The sequence below is a fragment of the Bos indicus genome, chromosome 13, assembly GCF_029378745.1.
Source record: "Bos indicus isolate NIAB-ARS_2022 breed Sahiwal x Tharparkar chromosome 13, NIAB-ARS_B.indTharparkar_mat_pri_1.0, whole genome shotgun sequence".
NCBI lineage: Eukaryota > Metazoa > Chordata > Mammalia > Artiodactyla > Bovidae > Bos > Bos indicus.
Genome location: NC_091772.1, coordinates 43,880,608 through 43,893,470, shown reverse-complemented (window position 1 = coordinate 43,893,470; position 12,863 = coordinate 43,880,608). Strand labels below are relative to the sequence as shown.

Here is a 12,863-nt window from a genome sequence, read left to right as displayed (position 1 = left end):
AACCAATATATTAAATTTTTGTAGGTTTGTTATTCTACAGTGTAAGGAGATAGTTTGTGTCGATATTATAAACTCCCAAGAGGGCAGAAATGAGTTCTTCCTCTTAAAACAGTGCCATTCTGGCTTAATATCTGAAGTTAACAAATATTTCAAGGTGATGGTGAGGAAGGTGACAAGAATAATACTGTTGCTCAGTCTCTTCCAAGCACTAAGAAATAATTTACCTATGACTTCACTAGGTGAAAAATTATGTATTAGATCTAGAAATGGATAGGATGATTATAACATAAGCCACTTCAACAAGGGTTTCCATTTTGGCAAAGAAGGTGAACTCTCTTTGTATATATAAAGTCATCATTTTTGAGATAGGTGGTGCTAAATCACTGGATAATTATTATTGATTAAAATGACTGGTATTAATTGCTAAAAATTACTGCCTGCTTCTTCACTGTCTGTTACTGTACCCTATTATTTTATTATTCATTCAGCCAATATTCACTAATCACTAAGGGAAAGAATAGTTTCTTAAAATTCCTTCCCTAGGAACCTACTGTTCTATGATAAGCAGAAAGTACCCAAAATAGGTTAGAAAACCATGTGCTATGTTAATGAGGGAGATGTGCCAAGAGAGAGACAGAGCAGGACTCAGAGGGAGGAAGTGTTGTGTGGGCTGGGCCGCCTTTTTAGATGAAATGACAGAGAAGGTGTCCTGGAGGTACCATTTGAGTTAAGACTGACATTGGTGAGAGAGAGAACACCTGGGTATTTGGAGGCAGAGCATTCTGGGTAGAGAGACAGCTTGGGCAGAGGCCCTGAGATGGGCCTGACACGTGGGGCAGCATGGAGGCCATTGGGCTGCACTGAGTCGGAGGGGCCGGGCAGCAGGACCGACGTGGAGGCAGAGACATGGAGGGGTGGTCCCACTGTCTCTGTAGGCACTCTGAGGACTTTGGCCTTTGCTCCAAGTGAGAAGGCAGGCCACCAGATGCCAAGAAAAGGGGTTCCTGATCAGACCCTTGTTGTTTTCCTAGAAAATAGTAGTATCTTTATTTTATTCAATTTAATTTTTATATTCTATTGGAGTATAGTTGATTAACAGTGCTGTGTTAGTTTCAGGTGTACAGCAAAGTGCTTCAGTTATATATATATATATATATATATATATATATATATATATATATATTCTCCCAGGGGAGGAGGAGATGATGACACAGGCAGAGAGCAGGATGTAGCCAGGTTTTAGACCAAGGAGTAAGACAAAGAAGAGTGAGGAGACCTGAAAGTACATGCAAAGGATGTCAACGTGTTGATCGATTCTGGAATTCAGGAAGAAAACGGACTGAGGGGCGTGGAGCAACAAGGGTATGAGGGCTTGAAGGAAAGAGGTTTTCCATCCACTTCCCTAAAAGAAGAGGCAACAGAGGACCCTGCCCTTTGTGGACTAGAATAAATGGAATTCCCTTCTTACCCTGCTCCCACAGCATCTACAGTGTAACCACCTACTTACTCGCCATAGTCAAAATAGCGTATGTTTCTATTTAGGCCATCCAGATGCTCCATATCCTCTGGGGTCAACTGGAATTCAAAAACCTATCAGAAATATGAGACGACCAATTCAATTTCCCAGAGGCAAGTACTGCCACCCTTACACGCCCCCCAGCATGCAGATACAGACACACACATTTATGTAGGAACTTGTGTAGTTTTTATGAACCTGGGGTTCATCCCCAGCAAAAGTCACAGAAATTTGTCCATTCAAAGAGTTGAGGTTGGTGATTCAGGTCACCCTCAGAGACTTTGGGTGACTGTGGTGATAGCCAAGGAATCTTAGAGATTTCTGAGCCCGGATCTCATCTCGGCAAACTCCTTCATTTTTTTCAGCTGAAGAAATCAAGAGATGATTTATTCAGGGCCATACTGTGGAGTGAAAACCAGGTTTGAGACTTAAACTTGACTCAAATCCTCTGTAGACTGTTCTTTCGAAACACTATGCTTCCTGCCTTGTAGGTTTGGAGGACAGGAGAGTTAAATACAACACATATACCCATAGAGAACATAGGGAGATAAGCTTTACCCAAATACACATTGGGAACCTCCCAAACAACCCATCCCAGAGGGCAGACAATGTGCTTCTGTCAGCCTCTTGCTGCCCACAATCCTACAGGAACTGGAAGTTCTCCTTGATCCTCTTCTCACTGAAGCTCTTGGCCAGAGCCACCACACCCCGCTGCAGCTGGTAGCACAGGGCTACCTGGGCTGGAGTTCGCCGGTGCTTTTCAGCAATGGCATTGAGTACCGGATCCTGCAGGATAACCAGATTTTCCTTTTTCACCCTGGGAAGGAGACAGAGATGCTCTGTTTCTGAGGTTGCACATCCATTCTACCTAGGTTAGTTTAATCAGGCTCAGTTCAGTTCAGTCGCTCAGTCGTGTCCGACTCTTTGCGACCCCATGAATCCCAGCACGCCAGGCCTCCCTGTCCATCACCAACTCCTGGAGTTCACTCAGACTCACGTCCATCGAGTCAGTGATGTCATCCAGCCCTCTCATCCTCTGTCATCCCCTTCTCCTCCTGCCCCCAATCCCTCCCAGCATCAGAGTCTTTTCCAATGAGTCAACTCTTCGCATCAGGTGGCCAAAGTACTGGAGTTTCAGCTTTAGCATCATTCCTTCCAAAGAACACCCAGGGCTGATCTCCTTCAGAATGGACTGGTTGGATCTCCTTGCAGTCCAAGGGACTCTCAAGAGTCTTCTCCAACACCACAGTTCAAAAGCATCAATTCTTCGGCGCTCAGCCTTCTTCACAGTCCAACTCTCACATCCATACATGACTACTGGAAAAACCATAGCCTTCACTAGACGAACCTTTGTTGGCAAAGTAAAGTCTCTGCTTTTGAATATGCTATCTAGGTTGGTCATAACTTTCCTTCCAAGGAGTAAGCATCTTTTAATTTCATGGCTGCAGTCACCATCTACAGTGATTTTGGAGCCTGAAAAAATAAAGTCTGACACTGTTTCCACTGTTTCCCCATCTATTTCCCATGAAGTGATGGGACCGGATGCCATGATCTTCGCTTTCTGAATGTTGAGCTTTAAGCCAACTTTTTCACTCTCCTCTTTCACTTTCAGCAAGAGGCTTTTTAGTTCCTCTTCGCTTTCTGCCATTAGGGTGGTGTCACCTGCATATCTGAGGTTATTGATATTTCTCCCAGCAATCTTGATTCCAGCTTGTGTTTCTTCCAGCCCAGCATTTCTCATGATGTAGTCTGCATATAAGTTAAACAAGCAGGGTGACAATATACAGCCTTGACATACTCCTTTTCCTATTTGGAACCAGTCTGTTGTTCCATGTCCAGTTCTAACTGTTGCTTCCTGACCTGCATATAGGTTTCTCAAGAGGCAGTTCAGGTGGTCTGGTATTCCCATCTCTTTCAGAATTCTCCACAGTTTATTGTGATCCACACAGTCAGAGGCTTTGGCATAGTCAATAAAGCAGAAATAGATGTTTTTCTGGAACTCTCTTGCTTTTTCCAAGATCCAGCAGATGTTGGCAATTTGATCTCTGGTTCCTCTGCCTTTTCTAAAACCAGCTTGAACATCTGGAAGTTCACGGTTCATGTGCTGCTGAAGCCTGGCTTGGAGAATTTTGAGCATTACTTTACTAGCATGTGAGATGAGTGCAATTGTGCGGTAGTTTGAGCATTCTTTGGCATTGCCTTTCTTTGGGATTGGAATGAAAACTGACCTTTTCCAGTCCTGTGGCCACTGCTGAGTTTTCCAAATTTGCTGGCATATTGAGTGAAGCACTTTCACAGCATCTCTTTCAGGATTTGAAATAGGTCAACTGGAATTCTATCACCTCCACTAGCTTTGTTCGTAGTGATGCTTTCTAAGGCCCACTTGACTTCACATTCCAGGATGTCTGGCTCTAGGTGAGTGATCACACCATCGTGATTATCTGGGTCGTGAAGATCTTTTTTGTAAAGTTCTTCTGTGTATTCTTGCCATCTCTTCTTTATATCTTGTGCTTCTGTTAAGTCCATACCATTTCTGTCCTTTACTGAGCCTGTCTTTGCATGAAATGTTCCCTTGGTATCTCTAATTTTCTTGAAGTGATATCTAGTCTTTCCCATTCTGTTGTTTTCCTCTATTTCTTTGCATTGACTGCTGAGGAAGGCTTTCTTATCTCTTCTTGCTATTCTTTGGAACTCTGCATTCAGATGCTTATATCTTTCCTTTTCTCCTGTGCTTTTTGCTTCTCTTCTTTTCACAGCTATTTGTAAGGCCTCCCCAGACAGCCATTTTGCTTTTTGTACATTTCTTTTCCATGAGGATGGTCTTGATCCCTGTCTCCTGTACAATGTCACAAACCTAATTCCATAGTTCATCAGGCACTATATCTATCAGATCTAGGCCCTTAAATCTATTTCTCACTTCCGCTGTATAATCATAAGGGATTTGATTTAGGTCATACCTGAATGGTCTAGTGGTTTTCCCTACTTTCTTCAATTTAAGTCTGAATTTGGCAATAAGGAGTTCATGATCTGAGCCACAGTCAGCTCCTGGTCTTGTTTTTCTTGACTGTAAAGAGCTTCTCCGTCTTTGGCTGCAAAGAATATAATCAGTCTGATTTCGGTGTTGACCATCTGGTGAAGTCCACATATAGAATCTTCTCTTGTGTTGTTGGAAGAGGGTGTTTGTTACGACCAGTGCATTTTCTTGGCAAAACTCTATTAGTCTTTGCCCTGCTTCATTCCATATTCCAAGGCCAAATTTGCCTGTTACTCCAGGTGTTTCTTGACTTTCTACTTTTGCATTCCAGTCCCCTATAATGAAAAGGACATCTTTTTTGGGTGTTAGTTCTAAAAGGTCTTGTAGGTCTTCATAGAACCGTTCAACTCCAGCTTCTTCAGCGTTACTGGGTGGGGCATAGACTTGGATTACTGTAATATTGAATGGTTTGCCTTGGAAACGAACAGAGATCATTCTGTCGTTTTTGAGATTGCATCCAAGTACTGCATTTCAGGCTCTTTTGTTGACCATGATGGCTACTCCATTTCTTCTGAGGGATTACTGTCCACAGTAGTAGATTTAATGGTCATCTGAGTTAAATTCACCCATTCCAGTCCATTTGAGTTCACTGATTCCTAGAATGTTGACATTCACTCTTGCCATCTCTTGTTTGACCACTTCCAATTTGCCTTGATTCATGGACCTGACATTCCAGGTTCCTATGCAATATTGCTCTTTACAGCATCGGACCTTGCTTCTATCACCAGTCACATCCACAGCTGTGTATTGTTTTTGCTTTCGCTCCATCCGTTCATTCTTTCTGGAGTTATTTCTCCACTGACCTCCAGTAGCATATTGGGCACCTACTGACCTGGGGAGTTCCTCTTTCAGTATCCTATCATTTTGCCTTTTCATACTGTTCATGGGGTTCTCAAGGCAAGAATATTGAAGTGGTTTGCCATTCCCTTCTCCAGTGGACCACATTCTGTCAGATTTCTCCACCATGACCCGCTCGTCTTGGGTTGCCCCATGGTTATGGCTTAGTTTCACTGAGTTGGACAAGGCTGTGGTCCTAGTGTGATTAGATTGACTAGTTTTCTGTGAGTATGGTTTCAGTGTGTTTGCCTTCTGATGCCCTCTTGCAACACCTACTATTTTACTTGGGTTTCTCTTACCTTGAGCGTGGGGTATCTCTTCACAGCTGCTCCAGCAAAGTGAAGCTGCTGCTCCTTACCTTGGACGAGGGGTATCTTCTCACCACCGCCCTTCCTGACCTTCAACTTGGGATAGCTCCTCTAGGCTCTCCTGCGCCCGCACAGCCATGGCTCCTTGGACGTGGGGTTGGTCCTCCCGGCCACCGCCCCTGGCCTAGGGCGTGGGCTCCTTGGACGTGGGGTTGCTCCTTGCGGCCGCTGCCCCTGGCCTCAGGCTTGGGGGCATGGGGTAGCTCCTCCCGGCCGCCGCCCCTGATCTCGGACGCGGGGTAATGCCTCTCGTCACAGCCCCTGACCTCGGACGAGGGATAGCTCCTCTCGGCTGTTCCTGCGCCCTCTCAGTCTGGCACTTTCGACCACTGCCCCTGACCTCGGACGCGGGGTAACTCCTCTTGGCTGCCACCGTTCGGGCATGGGGTCCTCCCAGCTTCTGCCCCTGACCTTGGACATGGGGTAGCTCCTCTAGGCCGTGTTTAGTGTGCTGGTCGCAGCCGCCAGACTAGGGGTGGTTAATTTGCTGGAATCTTCCTCATGACACTCTGGCTGTCTCAATAGCTCTTTTGCTTCTTTTGGTAAAGTCAAAGAAGAAAGACAAGAGAAAGCAAGGTAAGAAGGGAAAATCAGGTCTGTTTGTTTTTTATCATTTTTTAAACATTTTTGAGAAAGTTAGCAAAATATGGAATACGTCAAGAAGGCAAAATTGTTGTTCCAAGTAAGACCCAATGACCACCATTGAAACAAATAGTCAAGAATTTTATAAGAATCTGCTATTTCAAAAGATGCACTTGACTAACTGTCTCTGTTTTGCACTCAAGTGCTAAAAGGTACACATCTATATTCCTCTTCAAGAGACTCATATGGCTCAACTGCTAAGTGTCAGAATCATGACTTGGAAACCTTATCAGTCTTTAAAGCTGAAACTTTTGAATTGGATGAACATTTTAATTATTAATAATAATTTGTGCTTCCTATGTGGCATTAGTGGTAAAGAATCCACCTGCCAATGCAGGAGACATAAGAGATGCAAATTTGATCCTTGGGTCAGCAAGATCCCCTGGAGGAGGAAATAGCAACCCACTCCAGTATTTTTGCCTGGAGAATCCCAGAGACAGATGAACCTTCTGGGCTATAGTCCATAGAGTTGCAAAGAATCAAACACGACTGAAGTGACTTAGCACTCATGCAATAATTACTTTTTATTCAATAATACTTTATTGAGTCCTCAAAATGTATGCTAGGGAAAGGGTTTGCAAAGATGGATCATTCCTGCTAACTATCCTTAATTTCCCCCAGACAGTTGAGAGATGGCTCCAGAAGACACAGCATCTAGGATCAGAATACCTTTATAGAGATCATTACCATTTCTTCCTTAAGTCAGACCCCAAGGGAGCGTAGGCAACGAGGAGAATGTCATTGGACTTGCAGAACTCTAGCAGTTTGCTCTGGTTGAGGTAAGGGTGACATTCCACCCATAAATTGCCAAGCAGAAGTACTGGAATGTGGGGTCAGCAGGATCACCATCCCCAAATATACAAGGAACACACAGAGCTATATTCACAGTGTTGGAATTATTTAGAAATACCAGCAACAAGGGCCAGCACATGACCGTCATCTACAGCTGTGACCACGGTGCACAAGACCCAACAGTTTTCCTGCTTAAAAATGTCTTGTGCTTTATCTATTCATCCCTCATTCCCTCCCCAAGAAAGAACTCTTCACAGCCGATTTTCTTTCCTTTCTCAAATCAGTGATCTCCAAAGTGAAGGTAAATCTCCCAAAGGACAAAAAATAAACATTTTTAGACTTCTGTTTTTATTTTTATCTACAAGGAAGAAAACACTAAGCCTTACTAATATCTAGTATATGGATTGCCTTTAGACGTGAGATGTCTAAAAGGAGATGAGATCATGTAGAAATATAGGCCCTCTGCCAGGAAGAAGTGCTGCCAGTTATTAATATTTTTACACTCATGGTTTCCTTCCCTATTCTCCAAGATAAGGAAGTGTATGTGTTGCTCATTAATGTGAGCTTATCTTAACAAACAGACTTTTTAACTTTTACTTTTTTATGGGAGTAAAAGCTACATTACATACTTTTACCATTTCACCCATTTTTAAGTATACGGTTCAAAGGCATCAAGCACGTTCATGTCATTTGGGAGTGATTTCATACCATGTACCCACTACTATATTTAAAATGGATGACCAAAAAGGAATTCCTCTGTGGCATAGGGAACTCTGTTCAACACTATGTAACAACTTAATTGGGGAAAACACCAGCAAGGACTGATGCTGAAGCTGAAGCTCCAATACTTTGGCCACCTGATGCGAAGAACTGACTCATTGGAAAAGACCTTGATGCTGGGAAAGATTGAGAGCAGGAGGAAAAGGGGGTGACAGAGGATGAGATGGTTGGATGGTATCATGGACTCAATGAGCATGAGTTTCAGGAAACTCCAGGAAATAGCGAAGGACAAGGAAGTCAGATGTGCTGCAGTCCCTGGGGTCACAAAGAGTCAGATATGATGGAGCCACTGAACAACAACAACAATTGGTAAAAGAATCTGAAATGGACTAGATACATATGTGTGTGTAACTGAATCACTTTGCTGTACACCTGAAACAAACACAGCATTGTTCATTGACTGTTCTTCAAGATAAAATAAAAACTTCAAAAAAGAATCCCAGTGGTTATCTCATGACAAAGAACTCAAAAGAGCCATTAAAAGATGAATTACCCATTCTCTCTGATGCATGAGTGTTCCAATATTTCTGACCTTTTATGCGAAAGGTCAATCATTTGCTAGCTCTGAATTACTAGGGCCGACTACCATAACACTTAGTAGATTATACTTCAACCTGACTCCTGGATGTTTCTTGCAAAATGACATGGGAACAAAGACAAATAAAAGAAATAAAAATAAATGGATACAATCTTTAGCAATATCTTCTGTAACTTAAAATACATTCTGTTCTCTTGGAGCAGCTGATGTCCTAAGGTCAGTGGAAAAGAGGGAAGTGCCATTTGGTGACTTTGTTGAAATGAATAAAGAATAAGCTGGTGAGGAGGGAGAAGAGATTGGGGGCAGACTGATGAGGGGATTACCTGGTTGCAGACGGGCTTGTACTTGAGCCCCGGCTTGTTCAAGATCTTCTCCAGCTGCTTGTGGTTAAAGTTGGACACCCCAATGGACTTGGTCAGCCCTGCATCCTTACACTTCTCCAAGGCCTGGGGTGGGAGAGGTGGTGAGGGGTAACTGGCTAGAGAAACATACTAAATGGTAGCATGAGTGTCTCTGGGTGAGGGAGAATACAAGATGCAGATTGCAATAAATAAGACAGGAGTTGGCCAATAGGAGGAGGATGAGAAATAGGAGAATGAGAACTATTTTTAAAAATAGTTTTTTAATTGGCTAAGAAGATAGAAAAAGAAAAGGATGAAAGCAGCCCAGGCGGGTTAAGAGAACCAGTATGACCTTTAGCTGATCACCTAGAAAAATCTGGTAAAACACTAGCAGAACAAGTGCTAGGAGAAAGGAACTTGAGCTAGGCATAGCCTGGGAAACAGGAAGCTGCCATGCTCGCCTCCCAGACCACTGGCTTCCTATTTTCTCTTTGACCTCCTATCCTATGATTGACATCAAACTCATTGGGCTCCAGCCCTGCCTGTTCCTTGATGTTTTTTAAATATGGTGAGCTTTCTCCTGGCCTTCCCAGGTGGTGTTAGTAGTAAAGTAAAGTAGTAAACCTGCCAATGCAAGACATGCAAGAGAACTGGGTTCGATCCCTGGGTTAGGAAGATCCCCTGGAGGAGGGCATGGTAACCCACTCCAGGATTCTTGCCTGGAGAATCCCATGGACAGAGGAGCCTGATGGGCTACAGTCCATAGGGTCATGGAGTCAGATATGACTGAAGCAACTTAGCATGCACACACAGACTTTCTCCTACCTTAAAATCTTTGCCTTGATTTTCCTTATGCCTACATCAGTCTTCCTCCAGATGCTCGCTTAATAAATTTCATCTCCTGAAAGTCTTTGGTCAAATTCCACCTTCTCAAAGAGGACTGCAATGTCCCTTCTGTTTTTCTTTTTCTAAACAAATTATTCAATTTATTTATTTGGCTGTGCCAGTTCTTAGTTGTAGCATGTGGGATCTTTGGCAATGGCATGCAAACTCTTGGCTTCCCTGGTGGCTCAGATCATAAAGAATATACCTGCAATGCAGAAGACCCAGGTTCGATTCCTGGGTCAGGAAGATTCACCTGGAGAAAGGAATGGCAACCTACTCGAGTATTCTTGGGGCTTCCCTACTGGCTAAGATGGTAACAAATCTGCCCGAAATGTGGGAGACCCAGGTTTGATCCCTGGATTGGATAAATCCCCTGGAGAAGGGAATGGCTATCCATTCTAGTGTTCTTGCCTAGAGAATTCCATGGACAGAGGAGCCTGGAGGGCTGTAGTCCATGGAGTTGCAAGGAGTCAGACATGACTGAGAAACTAATACTTCCTGTGAACTCTTAATTGGAGCATGTGGGATCTAGTTCCCTGACCAGATTGAACCTAGGGCCCCTGCACTGGGAGCACTGTGCCATGTCCATTCTGTTTTTAATTGTCTATCTGTGCCCCCAAACCATCCTGGCATTCTCAGTTCCCTGAATCAGCTTCACTTTACTATATCACTGCATCCATCCCCTGCCCAGTAGAACCTACCTCAGTATGGGGCCAGAGATCTTAGTTTTGTTCACAGGTATAGCCTGAGTACATGGAAGTACCCAGGGCTAAGTACATCACAGGCACTCAGTAACTACTCACTGAATCTACACCGATGGAATGTGAAACTGAGGTGCAGGGACATTCATGGCCTCGTCCATGTGTACACAAGAGGCAGAATTGGACCCTGTCCGCCTCTCCCCACTTCCTTGTGAGTCTTCTCTCTCTCAGTGTGCAAAGACATGGCCTCTTTGGAGCTGCACTCACCTCCCACATGATACAGAGATCCACTGTGTCAAAAGTGATGTTTCCATGGATGTCCTCTGGGATTGGGTCCTCTCCAGGCTGGAACACAGGAAAGAAGAGGAGGTTATATCAGGCTGTGTCTGGCTTCACCCAAGCTGTTTGGAGCCTTTAGACCTTGAGACCAATGAAACAATCAAGGCTTGTTCTTGAAAGGAAGAGGGAAATGTAGTACATTGAAAAAGTACACTTCTAGAAATGTTTTTAACTCCTGAAGATTTAATAAATATTGCTTGTGTAAGGACAACTTGAGATACCCAAGACCCCATCATAGTGAGAGCCCAGTGTGGTGCCATGGCCAAATGGGCTCCTTGGTCCTGATCCTTGTGGGATAAGACTCTTCCGCCCCTGCTCTCCACCTAGAGGTGGTCGTATGAGAAAGGGACTTGTGAGCATCTCAGGCCTGAATCTCATCCTCATTACATGTTCTGTGCCTTCCCTGGTTTCCACATCAAGATTTTCCCCAGACACCAGTGGGCACGAGGTCGAAATTCAAGAGCACAGGGCCTAGAAAATTTAGACATTTGTCCACAAGATCAAGGCAAAGACATTGAAACCAGTAAACCCATCCAACACTTTGGGCACCAGATGCAAAAAGCCAATTCATTGGAAAAGACCCTGATGCTGGGAAAGATTGAGGGCAAGAGGAGAAGGGGACGACGGAGGATGAGATAGTTGGATGACATCACTGACTCAGTGGACATGAGCTTGAGCAAACTCCAGGAGATAGTGAAGGACAGGGAAGCCTGGCATGCTGCTGTCCATGGGGTCGCAAAGAGTTGGACATGACTCAGCAACTGAACAACAACTAACCCTTCAGTTTGAGACTGGAATAATGAGCTGGAATGGGGACAGGTGCAGAAAAAAGAAAAAACAAAGAGAATGTCAAAATATTATGTATGATTCGGCCCACTTTCATAAACTATGTCCTCTTTTTATTTCACTCCTAATGAGATTAATAACCAAAGTAAAATAACTCTTACTAACCTTCAGAGCTGTTGGGGAATGAATAAGATAAAGATCCACGTAGCTCAGTTGAAGTTTTCTCAGCGAGCTTTCCAGGCAGGTTTGGACCAATTCTGGATGGAAAAAAGTGTTCCACAGCTGCAGTGGCAGAAAGAGAAGTGGGGTGGGATCATTTAAGAATATTCAGGAGAAATGAATATAATGGTGAATAAACAGCAACAACCAGAAACCCACTTGTGATTGTTGGGGAGTGATAAGTCATCCTGTGAATCTCGGGATTCTTTATCATCATAGTTTATTTTCACACTGAAGTAAGACACCAGCGTAGGAAGTTAAAATATGGTCTTACACAGGTGTTCTCAAAACTGGAAACATAAAATAATTATTTGGTTTGTTTGTGCAAATTATAGCCCTGAGTTCTCTCTCAAACATCATAAAATCATAATGTTTGGAGACTGGGATGGGAAATTGCATTAAAAAAAAATTTTTTTTTTAAGTTCATTTATTCTTGAGATATCAACATAGAATTGTATGCTTGGGGCTTCCCTGGTGGGTCAGAGGGTAAAGCGTCTGCCTGCAGTGCGGGAGGCCAGGTATCAATCCCTGAGTCAGGAAGATACCCTGAAGAAGGAAATGGCAACCCACTCCAATACCCTTGCCTGGAAAATCCCATGGATGGAGAAAACTGGAAGGCTACAGTCCATGGGGTCACAAAACGTCAGACACGACTGAGCAACCTTACTTTCACTTTCACTGTATGCTTAGGTGTACAGCATAATAATATGGCAGAAACCAACATAATATTGTAAAGCACACCAAATCTTTATCTGTGGCAAGTGAACTCTTAGTTGTGGCATGTGGGATCTAGTTCCCCCACCAGGGATCAAACCCAGAACCCCCTGCATTGGTAGTGCAGAGTCTTAGCAACTGGACCACCAGGGAAGTCCAAGGAAACTGCATTTTAAACAAGGACATCAAATGATTGTGATCTCGGCTGTATTCAATGATTAGATTTGCCAAAGAAAGTTAGGTCTCTTAGGAATTTGGGGGTAGAGGGTGTTATAGTCACTTCATTTTAAGTGTAATAATCTAAGGAAAATCTATCAAAATTGCTAAGGATAAAGAAACAAAAGGATCCCATGAAAAGAGGATGGAAGATG

The 12,863-nt window shown here is 43.6% G+C and overlaps 1 protein-coding gene across 2 annotated transcripts in view; it reads right to left on the bottom strand.

The window, feature by feature from the left end:
• The window catches only part of LOC109567750 (aldo-keto reductase family 1 member C4-like), a 38,803-nt gene that overhangs the window by 5,973 nt on the left and 19,967 nt on the right, over positions 1-12,863 (bottom strand). Inside the window, exons 2-5 of one of the 2 annotated variants that reach the window (XR_011570089.1) lie at positions 11,725-11,841; positions 10,702-10,779; positions 8,831-8,953; positions 1,508-6,291 (exon numbers count right to left, since the gene is read on the bottom strand). Coding sequence is in view for 1 of the 2 variants with exons in the window: in XM_070801113.1 (XP_070657214.1) it covers positions 8,831-8,953; positions 10,702-10,779; positions 11,725-11,841 (318 nt within the window). In the remaining variant the exon portion in view is untranslated. The remainder of the gene's footprint in view (positions 1-1,507; positions 6,292-8,830; positions 8,954-10,701; positions 10,780-11,724; positions 11,842-12,863) is intronic. The other variant, XM_070801113.1, reaches the window with a different exon arrangement.